Source organism: Pelophylax lessonae (assembly GCF_965119305.1).
Source record: "Pelophylax lessonae genome assembly, chromosome: 6".
Lineage (NCBI taxonomy): Eukaryota > Metazoa > Chordata > Amphibia > Anura > Ranidae > Pelophylax > Pelophylax lessonae.
Genome location: NC_138773.1, coordinates 70726264 through 70741905, shown reverse-complemented (window position 1 = coordinate 70741905; position 15642 = coordinate 70726264). Strand labels below are relative to the sequence as shown.

Here is a 15642-nt window from a genome sequence, read left to right as displayed (position 1 = left end):
GCCCTCTTAAAACAAGACCAGTGGTGTCTGCTGCTTGCTGATGGGAGCTTTGAGCTCAGTTCTCTCTTTGATCAGTTTGCAAACCTTCCTATTGTCTCGCATTAGTAATTTCTTGGCAAGATGTAGGTCTCCTTGTCATTCTAGGTATAGAGTTCTTGTTTCGTTGATACTGCTAGGATCAGGAGAATTGAGGCTTTGAGAACCTTCCATACACACAGCAGCTCTGGTCGTCTTTATACCAGGACATCATTCTTCAATTCCTCTATCCAGTCCTAGTTTTTAAAATAGAGCCGTTTCTGGTTAACCATGGTTTCAGGTTGTGAGTTATTTCCCTGTAAAGTAACTTTGATTTCACCCTTCTAGTTGGAACAGTATGACTGACTGACTAAGCTTCATGGTCTATAGTTTGGTGTTTCCTTCATGTTGAGACATTCCTCTTTTGATATTTGACCTATTTTTACTGTTCTTTGGCAATCGGGCGTAGTTCAGAGGCGTAACTAGAACCTTCAGGGCCCCAGGGCAAGTCACCATGAAGGGCCCCCCCGGACCCCTGGCCGGGGCCCTTCTCTTCAAGCCTGAGACTCTTCCCACTGATCCTGGGGCCATTTGCTCTCATTGTGGGGCCCTTCATTACGGTCTCGCAGTGGGCCCCCTTCCTGCCATCTTGGGGCCTTCCCACGGTGGTGGAATGCCAGGGCCCGGTTGCAAGTGTGACCTTTGCGATCCTGGCAGTTCACCCACGGGTGTCAGTAGTTTTTTTTTTTTCTGGTATTTTAAGTGTATTTTTTATCATTTTATTTAATTTTTTTACAATGTCACTGACTATGACTCTGTCCATTCAGAAAAGGAAGGAGCTGGTAAATTACATATTTACCGATCCCCTTCCTAGTTCTCTATTGTGACACATCCCCTGCAGGAGAGGGGAGGGAGCACAGTGGGGGGGGGAGCACACAGGGGCCCAGAGACAGCAGAACACAAGTGAACTGGATAGGAGGAGCGGCAGCATACAGAGCAACATATCTCCTCTATTTTCCTCCTGCAGCTACAGGAGAAAAAAGGACAGCGATTTCTCTACATGCTGCCCCCGCCGCCCCTCCTATCCACGTGTACAGGGAAGCCGCACAGGCCCCCTGGAGCATGGGGCCTGGTTGCAATTGCAACCCCTGTAGTTACGCTCCTGGCGTAGTTCCTTTATATTTTTTTCCTCCTGGTCTTATGTTCTCCAAGTTGAGGGTTTTGGACATTTTCTTCAGGCTGCCTCTGAGTTACAGGCAGGCATTTCTCAGTTCTGGTTTACGTTGGGCCTGTAGTGGTTGATTGCTGGTGCCCAAATCTGAGACCAATTTTGGACAATGAAGACTTTTTGTGTGCCTTAACGGACAAGAGGGAAAATAGGACACAGATGCCATCTCTCTCTCTGTGAATATTATTAGACTCGTGTTAATGCCTTGTTACGATACTTGAAGTGTGCTTGATAGTAGCATTATCCTGGGCCGGCCTCAGATTTTTTTGCTTTTCAATTTCCAGTTGTCTTGTGGGCTGCAGTTTAACCTCAAGGTGAGTGTCTTCCTGTGTCCCTCAAAGGACTCTAAGAAAAATATTTTACAGCAGGTACAACAATCCTAATTTTGTGTTTAATATATACTACTCATTCTTAACAACTGGGATTTTTGAGTTCTCCTTCCAGTTCTTATGTTTGGTTTGCTTATCTTTCCTCTTACAGATGGGACTTCAAAGCAACAACAGCCCTTTTGGACAAACGTTTAACCAAGGCCCAGGACAACAAATTCGAGCCCAAGGAGTAAATCCACAGCTTCCCACCAAGCCTGGCATGGCCAATAGCCTTCCTCCCTTCCCCTCAGATATGAAAAGCTCACCTGTCCCTAATGTGCCCAGCATGGTAAGTTTTTTTTTTTTTTTTTTTTTTTTTTTTTGCCGTCAATTTCAGAAAGTCCTACATTGGAAAATGTATTAAAGCGGAGTTCCACCCTAAATTTATACTTGCCTCCATCTTCTCGCTCAGGGTCACCTGAAAAACAAATGGATAATCGCATTTTTTTTTTTTTTTTACTTCGTATAGAAGAAAATATACTTACCTTACTTCCTTCTTCCTCCCCTCGGCGGCCACGGCGATTCGTCACTTCCTGGCTTTGCAATGATTCCTGGGAGCTGAACGTCATCGCTCCCAGGAATCAATGCGTCTGCACCGGCCCTGACGTCAGTTTCAGTGCGCGCGCGCGTCATTCCCTTCCAAACAGCTTCTGGGCATGCCCAGAAGCTGTGGAGGGATGACACGCGCGCACCGGAAGTGACGGCGGGGCCGGTGCAGTGCATCGTGGGACCAAAGAGGACGCAGAAGAGGATTGCGCTGGCTTCAAGCTGCCCACACCTGAGATGGCAGCGCTGGACAATACTTTTTCAAGGTAAGTATTTCTCCTAAAAGGTAAGTGCAACCCGGGACAGATCAGAGGCTATCCATTGTGGAATGTACTAGCCCTGACTGTCCCGGGGGTATTTTTATTAAAAAAAAGTATTCCCAGGGTGGAACTCCGCTTTAAGATTTGACACCAATGTTTATCTTTACATTCAAAGCAGAGACACACAGTATAAATATTCTGTCACAAATTTTAACATAAATAGCAGCTTGCTCCTTTGGAATCTTTGATCTTTTTGAATGGGGGCAACAGTAGTAAATGTAAATATTTTTAAAGCAAAACGGTATGAAACGAATGCCTCCACCTATTGATGTACAAGTATAGGAAATTTGTATAGTAACCACGCTAATGGAGAATTGGAGGTAGCTGCAACTTCAAGTGTGACCACACCCAAAACAAAAATACAAATAATCAAGTCGTGCTATTAATTCATAAGTATACCTAATATGTGTCCATATATATAGTCCAAAATTGGTGAAAAATAAACAGTGATGTGTAGAACCAATGACTTCAATACAGGCTCCCAATGGTATTGTGCTTGCCAAAAATTTGGATTAATAAAGCAAAGAATCCAAGCAGAGATCTTGACAGCTTGACTGTAGATAAGGTTGGTTGGACTCGCAAAGAATGAATTACGTGGAATCATGAAAATTAAAAAGAGAGAACGCCATATCGTAAAACCCCACAACACAATAGTTGAATAAAAATAATGCGTTTCACTCACAAAAATAATAAAATCAGTATCACCCGTGTAAACCAAGTGAGAAATCCGTGACTACGATAAGATGTGCTTATCAAAAACAGAATGAAGTGAAAAAGTGATAGCCACCACGGATAATTGCGCTTCTTACCAGAACACAAATTAAATGAGCATATATAAGTGTGCATCAAGAGGAGTGGTAGAGGAAAGGCACATACAGGTACTCCTTACCAGAAAGTGAACAAAGCAATCGTGTAAACCACAATGACAAACAGATGTTCTATCCACCACCGATCTTATCGCCTCTTACCAGACATTCAATAGTAAAGTATAGGAGACTCTATTTAGTGTGCTTTCCTTAAGGGATCTGAGATTCGTACATACCAATATCGCTGCCATTCAGTCATCTTCCAGGTCCCAAGCCCTATGGCTCGGCCATAGATTGGTCACAGATGCTGTAACTGCTCATTATCACAGCTCCCAGTGTCCATATTCTGCACTATGCATTCTTAGGAGGAAAAACACTTTTTGGCAGAATAGATATTTGGGGGTATACCTCACAGTAACTCTTCTGCCATGCAACTTTCTGCCTGCCCAAATTTTTTTTTTTTCTCCTTTCAATTTTTATCTACCTTAAAGTGGAACTGCACTGCATCTGAGCACCACAAACCAAAAATGTTACTTCATTTTCAAAGCAAACTCCCCCATCCATTATGTCTCCATGCTTTATTTTGCTGATAAATAGTTTTGAAAAACAACCCCTGGAATTTCTGGCTGTGGCCATCTTGAGTAAGGGCAGATGATTCATGTATCATTTACTTCCTGGAATCCATTTGTCCTTAGCTCAAGGATAGGCTGAGCTTAGAACCCCCCCCCCCCCTTCTCCTCCTGAAGACTGCTGGGATGTATGACATCTGCCTAGGCATAGAAACCAGGAAGTAACTAAAGAGATGGAAAAAAAAAAAAAGTTTAAAACAAGTAAATATGATATACTTTCCTATCTTTTTACTAATGCTAGCAGCATGAGGATTAAAATCAGGTCTTGTTGATTGAGAGAGTAAAGTTCCGCTTTAAAATAACTATTTCTTCGACATCTTTTTGCTTTAATGTACATCTCTGTCTCACAACTGTATTTATTACACTTTATTTTTTGGTGTCATTTTTTATTATATCGTTTGTTCTTTATAATTGTTAATGTTTTTTTTTTTTCCCCCTCTCTATTGCAGTCTCCTTTACAGGCACAAGTTCAGCAAGTTGGCATAGGTACAACTCCCTCCATGGGAACCGGCCCCACTGCCGACCCAGAAAAACGCAAACTCATCCAACAGCAGCTGGTGCTGTTGCTCCATGCACACAAATGTCAGCGACGAGAGCAGTCAAATGGTGAAATGCAGAATTGTGCACTTCCCCATTGCCGTACCATGAAAAATGTACTTAATCACATGACGCACTGCCAGGCTGGGAAGGCCTGTCAAGGTAAGTTGTTGCCACCTCTGAAAAGGTCCTCCTCTTTGAAGTAACTGCTTCAACACTCCTTTTTCTCCATTCAGCATTCGGAAAGTCCCTTGCTGCCATCTTCCTTGGCTTAGTTTTCTGCTTTGTTAAAGCAGTGAGGTTTTAGGTTAACTTTCCATTGTATTTTTTTTTCCTGGAATAAGGATTAGTTTCTCACAACTATTGAGTTCATTTATGGAGCCTCTACAAACCTGCAAATATGAATAGCAGTAAAATTGATTACAAATAACTATTGGTTACAAAACACAGAAATTAATAGAAACTATTACTTTAGGGGTTCTAGTGTTTGCTTCCTGACTTTTTATAAGTGTCTGGTGGTGTGTACATTGAATTTAGGAATTGCTTAAGAAGTCTACAACATGAACTTGATCACCATATATAATGTTCACTGTAGACAAAACAGGTTTCAGGTTGGCTGAGCCTTTAACCACTTACCGCATTCTAACGTACCGGTACGTCGGTACACTTTGCGGGGTTATACCGGGATGATGCCTCTAGTTAGAGGCATCATCCCGGTACCGTGGTTTGAAGCCGATGGTCGGCTTTCCGTCGGTAACGACCGATGCGGCTCGGGAGCTGCTCGATCGTTACCGGGGGGGGGGGCGGGAGGGGACGTCCCCGTCCCCCTCCCCGCTGCCTTCCGTGGCTTTGCTCGGGGCTCCCGTCCCACCGGGAGCCCCGAGCACCCAGCCGGCACGTCCGCCGGCTGGATGGAGTCCCGATGAATGCCGGAAACGGAATCTATCGGGTCTCCGATGACGTAACCCGGAGGCGGCATCCATGACGTCACTTCCGGGTTACTGTGCTGCAAAAGGCGCAGTTTTGAAAAACGGCTGTATGCAAAAATGCCGTTTTCTGCGTTTTGCATACAGGGAAGTGTAGTGGAGGGGTCTAGGGTCTTTTAGACCCTCGATCCCTCCATAAAGTGTACCTGTCACTACCTATTGGTGTCACAAGGGATGTTTACATTGCTTGTGACAGCAATAAAAGTGATCAGATTTTTTTTTTTTTTTTAAAAACCTGTAATAAAGTTTAAAAAAAAGAAAAAAATCGCTGTTCAAACCCCACATGTGAGGTATCGCCGCGATCGTCAGAGCGTGGGCAATTCTTTAGAGTTAGAGTATAGCTCTTTTTTTAAACTGGTAACCGTTAAATAAATTTAAAGCGTTGCAGATTGAGATTTCTATTGACCGTAGTTTGTTGTCATCCCACGGGGGGGCGCGATTTTAAACCGTAACATGTTGGGTATCTATTTACTCGGCGTGACATCATCTTTCACAATATACAAAAAAAATGGGCTAACTTTACGGTTTAGTATTTTTTAAATGCAGTGAAATGTGATTTTTCTAATTTTTTTCCAAAAATATGGCGTTTTAAAGACCGCTGCGCAAATACCGCGTGACAAAAAATTTTGCAATGACCGGCATTTTATTCTCCAGAGTCTTTGCTAAAAAAAATATATATAATGTTTGGGGGTTCTAAGTAGTTTTCTATGAAAAAATACTGGTTTTAACTTGTAAACAAAAAGTGTCCGAAATAGGGGTGGGGCTTAAGTGGTTAAAGCAAATGTTTCAAGAACCCTTTGAGTATTTAATAGAAATAAGTCTCACTTGGAGACCCTTCCATATTTCTTTCTGTTTGTATTGCATGTAGTTGATATAACTTTTTAGCGTTCTCAACTTGCAGGTTAAAAAAATGTTTAATATTTTTATTCTACAGTTGCCCATTGCGCTTCCTCAAGACAGATAATTTCCCACTGGAAAAACTGCACGCGGCACGACTGTCCTGTGTGCCTACCTTTAAAGAATGCCAGTGACAAGAGGAATCAGCAGCGTAAGTGTATTTTATGGTATCATTTGTAGGCCTATGTTGTGTAAACTGTGCCTATTAGGATAGATACTAAAGGGAAAAACTACTGTAATCAGAAAAAGCATTGCTCAAACCGGAGTCCCAATTCATCCTGATAGGGAGTTGAGAAATCAGTGCTCAGACTCCAGGTGTCTTCCAGTCACCTGTACAAAATGCAGATGAAGCAATGCAGATGAAGCATGCTATGACTAAGGCGGTCTGGCCGAAGCGCGTAAGCTGTTTTTTATCCTGCTATCAACTTGTAGCAAATAAACATTTTTTCACTTGGATGCTTCTGGTTGTTGGCTGCCTATTTTCATTTGAAAAAAACGCTGTGCCTCACTAGGATATATTCCTCCAGGCATTGGTCTTTTGTTTTAGCTTACTGTCTGTTGTAGGTAGATACTGGTCAACATACGTATGAAGAACTAACCAAGTCTGATGTGCAGTGTTCATTTTGACATCAAATATCAATTTACTCTTAGTTCGTCTTTTGTCTAAAATTCCGTTTTAGTAGTATTTAAGTCATCTGAATTGTTTTGGTCCTATTTTAGTCGAATAAAATCTGCAGTACACTTTTCAGTACGTTTTAGTCGACTTAAATGGAATGGATTTAGTTAATTGTAATGCATTGTTTAAGCCAGGGCTCAATAAATCCCAGGTCGCCGTGGCGACTAGAAATTGGTGGTGGTGGGCAGAGGGAAGCTTCACAAGGTGAGCGGGGAGAAGGACAAGGTGAGTGGGGATATCGGGGTGTGCACAAGATGGGGGAGGATGGGAAAGCTGATGAAGTTGAGGGAGGAAGGGGCAGTTGCACAAGGTGGGGTAAAGGAGGACAAAGGTGGGGGTGCACAAGGGGGGGCATGGGGAGGCTGCATAAGGTAAAGGCATGGGAGGACAGGCAGCTTTCCCTCAGGCTTTGTTCCTTCCTGTTCCACAGTGGCCCTGAAGTGCTGCATTGGTTGCACCAGAGGGCCCCGCTAGTCCAGCCAATGTCTGCTAACCCTAGGTTCACATCTTTGCGTTTCTGCGGACACTGCAGCCCATTCTTTTCAGTAGGCTGCCGTGCCTGCGTTTCCCACAGAAAATGGTGCATACACATTTTTCAAAACGTGGCCCGCAGGGAAATTGCAAAGTCATTTTGAGCATGTAATTTCTCTGCAGTTCTTGTACACGCACTGCGGTTTTACATGCGTGGGGGTGTCATTCAGAATGAATGGCAGCCCTTCACGCTTTCTCACAGCAGCGCTTCCACTGGGGATATGCACCTGCAGCCGTACGTAATGGGTGTGAACCTAGCCTAAGTAAGACCCAACAATAACAGCTGTTTGATCACATGGCTCCTCTGTGCGCCCCCTTTGCCCTCCAACTTAGTACATTTAAAACTGTAAAAACAGTGAGGGATAGTCAGAGACTGGAGACGATCATTCACTTATTATGACTTTAAATGTACTAAGCTCCTAAGCATGTTAATAAGCAAAAGCTGAGAAGCATAACTGTGTGTAAACCTGTGTGGTGTATCTGTAAAGAGCTGCATAAGAGAAGGGGCTTTGTCATTGAAAATAAAGCATAAAGCAACTGGCTCCTAACTTTTTTACCTGGCTCCTAAATTCAAAGCAAATTTGTCAAGCCCTGCTTTAAGCATTTCTCTAAAATTTCCAAACTAAATACTCCTGGAGTAAAATAAATCGAATAACTTTCCTTTTTATGGTATTAAGGTTTGAACAAATTACACAGGCACAGATTTAGTAGTTATATAACCTCTTAAATGTCCCTCCCTCACATTTTCATTCTATTTTAGTTGACGAAAATATTGAGTCGTTTTCGGTTTGTTTTAGTCACTCCTGGAGTGTTGATTTAAACTTGCTCTAAATTGATATAAAATTTATGTTAAAGAATAGTTCTCTATTACAAGGTAATTAAAATCGGCCACAAAATATTTTTGACTAATGGGTCATTTATTCTCTAACCATTTGTTTTGATCACTGTGAAACTTTAGTTAGCACTGTGCAATCTCCAGGAGTCCAATGGAGCCAAAAGTTTACAGCTAGCATCCAACTTTGGGCTTATTAGAGCAGTGGAAGTACTTGCTTCCCAACATCACTTGGTCTCCATATGTTACGGTTGCCTCCTAAAACTTTTTTCCTCTTATGGAAAGCATAAAATAACGTGTTTATATTAGAAAAGCAGTTGAATTCAGTAGCATAATTAGTGGATTTGTGTTTGTATCCATTTTAAATGCATGTACTTATAATGTATTCTTTCACAGCTCTCCTGGGATCCCCTTCAAGTGGGGTGCAGAACACAATTGGAACAGTAGGCGGCACCCAGCAGTCAGCTCCAACATTAAGTAGTCCCAATCCCATTGATCCTAGTTCCATGCAGAGGGCATATGCTGCACTGGGGCTTCCTTATGGTAACCAGTCTCAGGGCCCTGGGCAGCAGCCTACACAGACACAAGTTCATCAGCAGATCCGTGGCCTGGGTACATTGGGTGAGTAGTTGGGTTGTTTGCGGCTTGGCAGCCCCTGAATGTCAACTGCCACATTTAGAAAATTTTGCATTTTTTATGAATGACAAAATGCTTGTTTCAGTTTGTTTTAGATCACGTTTTGTGTCCTATAAAGGGTAATATTTTTCCGATTTATTATAGGTTCTGCAATGAATCACTCAGCTGGTGGAATGGCTGCTGACCAACAGGCCAACCTGATCAGTGAACCCTCTCTTCCCTCAGCCCTGGCAAACACAAAGTGAGTGAGGTGGTCTTGTTAGCATGCGGTTAGAATCTTGACTGTATTTGTAAGGGACTGGGTGATTGAGATTTTTATGCTGCAGACCTATTCATTTTTTTCTTTCAAATTGTTGATGTAGGAAAAGCTTGTCTAGGGTTATTATTTAAACCATGTTTTTTTTTTTTTTCCTTTTTTTCCTTCCTACTGTCTCTAAGATAAAAAAAATGGTTTTAGTTATACTTTAATTCAAGCAGCAAGGATGCCTGACAGAACAACTGTTTGGACATTTTGGAGGACATTTTGCAGTTGTCCTGTCTGGTAAATGACATGCTGATCCATGCTGATGCTTTTTTGCATGATCTGTCCAAAAGGGGATTACCGCTTCTTGATAACGATAAGATATTTTAAATGAGAGCCTAAATAAAGGCTGATAACGGTGTACCATTACGGTCACATTTTTCTCTTTCGGTCAACGGACACATCGCTTACCGTAAAATCAATTTCTCTGAGTTCAACGGACACATAAATCATAACTACTGGATTATATTGCCTCCTCCAGGAGTAGGACTTGACGGAACAAAAAACACCTGGCTACGCCCATGGGACGTCCTCAACTTGGTATATAACCCCCCCTCTCTGCTCTAGGTAATCAGTTTTAATCTGTCTAGTCAGGAGTAAGAACCTAGGCTCCCGGCTCGGATCTCTGGTCCTTGCAATTTTTCTCTCCTACCTTACATCTTTTTCGATTCTCTCTCGGGAGAGCTATAATCAACTGCCGGGCTGGGCGACAGGCTGGATAATCTAGATCCAGTGGTCCCCAGCCTGCAGCATAGCTTCAAAGACAGGCTCTGGTCCACGAGTTAAACGTCTTGCAGGGTCGCATATGTATCTCCCCTACTTGGATGGCGAGGATTCTGTTTCCAGGTTGAACAAAGCTACCATGATCCCAGTAGAGGAATCCCTGTCCTTTAAGAACCCGGCTGACAGAAAAGTGGAGGCTGTGACATGCAGCATGTTTACTATGGCTGGTTCGACATTGTGGGCAGTCTTAACCTCAGCTCTGGTGTCTCAGGCCCTAACTGAATGGGCCAAGCTTTTGCGCCAGGGCCTGGGGCTGAGCAGCACTCCGCTGCTTATGTTGATTTAGTGGACGAGTTGGTCCATGGGCTTTAGTTTTTGTGATACAGCTTTGGATACAGCTCCTGTGCTGTCCAAACTTTGTTTCAGCGGTGGTGATTAGGCACGTGCTGCTGTAGACCAAGCCTCTAAGAAAGCTCTCATTGATCTTCCCTTTCAAGGCGATCGCCTGTTTTGGGGCTACCCTGGATGACATCATTAAGGGTATCACGGGGGTAATACCTTCCTGCCATTGTCTAGGATAGGGAAGGAGCATCCTCCCAGACGGGGGCCCCTCCTTCTCTTGACAGTATGAGGAGAAAAAAAAAGCTGATCGCCGGCTGCAGTTTACGTCACGTGATCAGCTGTCATTGGCTTACAGCTGATCACATAAGGGGTCTCATGGACTTGCTGATCACCGAGTGAGCTGCGTGCTTTCTGCAGGGAGCACGCAGGCTACTCATGCACGGGAGGAAGTACTTGGAGGTACTTGGGCGCCCTCCCGGCAATTAAGGTCTGTGCTGTAGCAGTCTTTCGGCTATAGCGCGGACGGGAATAAGTTAAATCTCTTATAGTAACTGGTTGTATAACCATCGGGGTTCCAGTTGGAGTATTTTTTAAGGCTTCCCTAATTTCCTCCTGAGAGATTGGAGCCTCTAGAGCTGATTATTTTTCTTTATCTATTTTAGGAATCTTTGAGTCCTGGGTATATTCTATAATCTTTTGTTTTCTATATTGTTCTACCTCAGGTATGTCTTTTTGATGTACATTCTAAAGAATATTATAATTATTTTGGAAAGCACTGGCTATTTCTGTGGTTGAAAACACCATTTCTCCTTAGAAAAAATAAAGAATAGTAAAGTTTGATTTTTTTTTTTTTTTTTTAAAAATCGAAAGATACTTTCCAGGTTTGTTTCCGCACCTATGTCTTTCTTTAGCCACTCTATTAAAGCATCATCTTATCTCAAGCAGATCTCTTCATCTCTTTTTAACACCAAGGCTTTTTGTAGTTCCACCTCTAGGCTCACTTGGTTTCTGTTCCAGCTCATGTAACTCTGATATTAATCTATTTATATTAACAGTTCTTTCTCTTTTTTTTTTTCCTGGAGCTTTCTGAGATAAATATTCCTCTTATATGTGGTTTATGGGCCTCCCAAATTGTGGCTAGAGACACATCAGGGGGTCTTATTTACTAGCAAATACTGGTCCAGTTCTTCCTCAACTCTTTCCCACTTCCTCATCTTGCAGTATCTCCATTTATTCTCCATGAATTTACTTTACTAAGTTTTATTTCCATAACTATTGGAGCATGATCCAGAGATAGTTATTGTCCCTATTGATGTACTGACGATGGCCTCTATTAACCTATGACCTATCGTATAGTCCGGTCTTGAGTACGTCGAGTGCACGGGGGAATATAATGAAAAATCCCTCTCTCCCCGATGCTGGATTCTCCAAGCATCCACTAGTTGACGTTGGTGAAGCCTGTTCCTGACACTCCTAAGCTGGAGTCCTCCCTTCATCCGTGCATCAATGTACAATCCAGAAATGGATCCATGCAGAAATTGGTCACCTGCTACGAATAAATTACCCTTTTTAAAAAAAGACAATTTGTCTAATATCTTAAAACTTTTTGGGTTTCTGTTTGGGCAGTATATATTTGCTAGTGTACAATCCAAACCCTGCAGTTGTCCCTTCAGAAAGATGTATCATCCCTCTGGGTCGACCAATCTTTCCTCCAGGGAGAACCTTACATCCTTAGCAAATCCTATTGCTACTTCCTTCTCTCCCTACTCTATTGGGTGAGTCACTGGTTTTAATGGCTTAGCTATTGAAAGCTAGGTACTGAGGGATAGAGGTCTGTCTGGATCAGTGATCCCTACTATGGTGAAGGGGAGCAAGTTGTCTTCCAGCAAGATCTACCATCGTACGTCGAAAGCGTACATTTCTTGGAGTGAGTCGATTGGCGCTCATCCTCGATCCTCTTCTGTGGCTCGGATCTTAACCTTTCGTCAACAGGGTGTTGATCAGAATTGCCCTTGAGTACCATCAAGGGCCAGGTGTCTGCCCTGGCAATCTTCTTTCACCGACCTCTAGCCATGCACTTTCGGTCGTACCTTCATTCAGGGGCTTTGACGTGGCTCCACCTGTACGGTCTCTTTTTTCAGCCATGGGATTTAAATTTAGTACTTTCGGTTTTCCAGAAACCTCCATATGAGTATATTTAGGAGATTCCCTTGCCTACGTTATCCCAGAAGGTGACATTCTTGCTGGCTATTACCTCAGCCAGCGGGGTATCAGAATTGGCGGCATTATCCTGTCGCAGTCCCTATTTAGTGGTCCATAGGGATAAAGTGGTTGTTCTTTCCTGTCCCATCATTCTTGCCCAAAGTTGTCTCTGACTTCCATTTGAATAAAGACGTGTTGCCTTCCTTGTGTCCCAAGCCGGCTCATCCCAAGGAATTTTGCTTTGCATACCTTGAATGTGGTTCATGCGATTCGGGTGTATCTGGCAGCTACTGAGTCTTTTCGTGGGTCACTCGCTTTTTGTGGTTACGGACAGACCAAGAAAAGAGCTGGCCGCTTCTTTGACTTCCATCTTCAGATAGATCAGACAGACGGTGACTCACCAGGCTCGCAAGGCCTATTGCATTAAAGGTCAAGTTCCACGTTTCACTGTCACAGCGCATTCTACTCGGGCGTTGAGTGCTTCTTGCACCTTCCGTCATCAGGCATCAATATCGCAAGTTTGCAAGGCAGCCACTTGGTCGTCGGTGTATACCTTCACAAGATTCTATAAGATAGATACTTTGGCATCTGCGAATGCTTCTTTTGGCCGCAAAGTTTTGCAGGCTGCTGTGTAAGAGGGGCTGTTCCCTATCGAGGGGTGTTTTTTTCTTTAAACCTTTATTTTTCACATGGGGCTCCTGTGACCCGATTATGGTTCCTGTGTCCTGGTTAAGGGCTCTTATGTTTAGCCTTGGGTTATTTTCCCCACCCCTTATTTTTCATTTTGGCACTGATTTTGGAAGTCCCACTAGTTATGATTTATGAAGCACTGTCGGTCGATGAACGAAAGAGAAAATGGGATTTTTGTACTTACTGTAAAATCCATTTCTCTGAATTCGACGGACACAGCACCCACCCCTCTATACGGTTTTCTGATACTTCTAATACTGCCCGCTACTAAAATGATTACCTAGAGCAGAGAGGGGGGTTATATACCAAGCTGAGGACAGCTCATGGGCGTAGCCAGGTGTTTTTTTGTTCTGCCTAGTCCTACTCCTGGAGGAGGCAATAACACCCAGTAGTTATGATTTATGGAGTGCTGTGTCCGTAGATGAACTCGGAGAAATGGATTTTACGGTAAGTACAAAAACCCAATTTTTTTCCCTTTTGGCTAGTTTGTACTGTATGCCAGGAAGATCGACAATCTGCATTCTCAGTCTTTGAGCATGTTCTGATATTTGAAACTGTCTAATAACACACAAAAACACCTAAATTATGACCTCTTTGTGGAACTTCTGACATGCGTGTTTAAATTGCCGCGTAAAAGGAACTGTGCGCTGTTAAAGGTTTCATGTGGTCTGCAAAGAGGGTTTACATACCTATTTTTATACAGGAGCGAGGTTCTTGTAATCTCAAACTCCTCTTAGTAATGCTTCATTAAAAATGTACATAACTAATCCCTGTGGACTTTTTCCAGTTCTTTACTAAGCGATGGCAACACCCCCAGTAATGTTGGTAACTTGGGTACCATGCCTACTGCAGCGCCACCTTCTACAACAGGGGTGAGAAAAGCCTGGCATGAACACGTGACTCAGGATCTTCGAAACCATCTTGTCCACAAACTGTAAGTAAATCACACAGGAGAGGTGATTTTGGGTTATGGTAGAGTTAATACATGTGAAATATACTGTTTCACAATGACGAATATGCTGAATATTGTATACCATTTCTTCTTTCTATAGTGTGCAAGCAATCTTCCCCACTCCTGACCCAGCAGCCTTGAAAGATCGGCGCATGGAAAACCTAGTGGCTTACGCTAGAAAGGTTGAGGGTGACATGTATGAGTCTGCCAACAGCAGGGTATGTATTTCCAGGGGTCTTCTGGTTGTCTCTGTAAAGCTTTTTTGTTGGATCACAATAAACTTTGATGCCTTAATCCACAGGTGTCAAACTGCGACCCTCCAGCTGTTTCCAAACTGCAAGTCCCATGTGGCATTGCACAGCTGACAGTTACAAGCATGACTCCCAAAGGCATGATGGGATTTCTAGTTCTGGAACATCTGGAGCGCCGCAGTTTGACACCCCTGCCTTAATCGTTGCATTTGGCTAGAAGGAGGTAAAACATGCACGACTATTATGGTGTTCACCATGCACTGTAACTACCTACAACATTGACCAATCACTTTTCTCTCTATAAATTTACTGTCCACAAGATGATCTGTTTAATTTGGCATCTAATCTAGTATAAAATATTACGTTTACTGTTCCTTATGTTTCTCCAAGGTTGCATACTAAATTCATATGGTCAGAAAAAAAGGGCAGGTGTCGTTTTCAAAAGGATGTTGACAATGACAGTGCCCCCCACAACCCAATCCAAATATTACCATTGGTGGGCTTACCTTTGCATAGAAAAATAGATATTCTGGGCTCTATATACACTGCTGCATTAGCAAGCTGCACTGTACAAGGCCACAAGGTTCAAGCATGCATTTTTTTTTCTGTCCGCCTAGAGGTTTTCAAATCAACAGTAGCTGGTGGAAATGGGCGAGGCTAGGACCCAACATAGCACAGAAGGAAAGAAAAGTAGTTGAGACATTTTATGCAGAATAGGTAGAAGGTATGAGAACATTTAGCTTAAACTTCAGCTTGTTTTAGTCTACTTCATTGTATTTGCCTTTCATCCAGGATGAGTACTACCATTTACTGGCAGAGAAAATCTACAAAATCCAAAAGGAGCTGGAGGAAAAGCGACGGTCTCGTCTACAGAAACAAGGGATTATGGGAAATCAGGCCTTACAGACACCTGGAACACAGGCACCGGCTCTTCCACAGGCTGCGGCTGCTGCACTAGGCCAAGCACAGGCTGTTCGACCAGCCAGTAAGTAATGCATGATTGAGATGAAGTTACAGTAGAAGCAGAGTTTTCCTGAATAACTTTTGTGCTTACCCTTCTCTCTCACCTTTTAGATGGCCCTCTGCCAATGTCTTCAGTGTCTATGAATAGAATGCCAATGGCTTCAGGTATTGCAATTTGTTATATATTCCGAATATAAATATATATTTTTTT

General features: G+C 43.0%; 1 protein-coding gene across 2 annotated transcripts in view; it reads left to right on the top strand.

Moving 5' to 3' along the window:
- CREBBP (CREB binding lysine acetyltransferase) overlaps positions 1 to 15642 on the top strand; it is a 106468-nt gene that overhangs the window by 72444 nt on the left and 18382 nt on the right. For both annotated transcript variants that reach the window (XM_082260218.1, XM_082260217.1), the window contains exons 3-11: positions 1724 to 1900; positions 4362 to 4611; positions 6370 to 6483; positions 8768 to 8992; positions 9152 to 9248; positions 14053 to 14199; positions 14318 to 14435; positions 15261 to 15453; positions 15543 to 15596. In XM_082260218.1, coding sequence (XP_082116344.1) covers positions 1724 to 1900; positions 4362 to 4611; positions 6370 to 6483; positions 8768 to 8992; positions 9152 to 9248; positions 14053 to 14199; positions 14318 to 14435; positions 15261 to 15453; positions 15543 to 15596 — 1375 coding nt within the window. The remainder of the gene's footprint in view (positions 1 to 1723; positions 1901 to 4361; positions 4612 to 6369; positions 6484 to 8767; positions 8993 to 9151; positions 9249 to 14052; positions 14200 to 14317; positions 14436 to 15260; positions 15454 to 15542; positions 15597 to 15642) is intronic.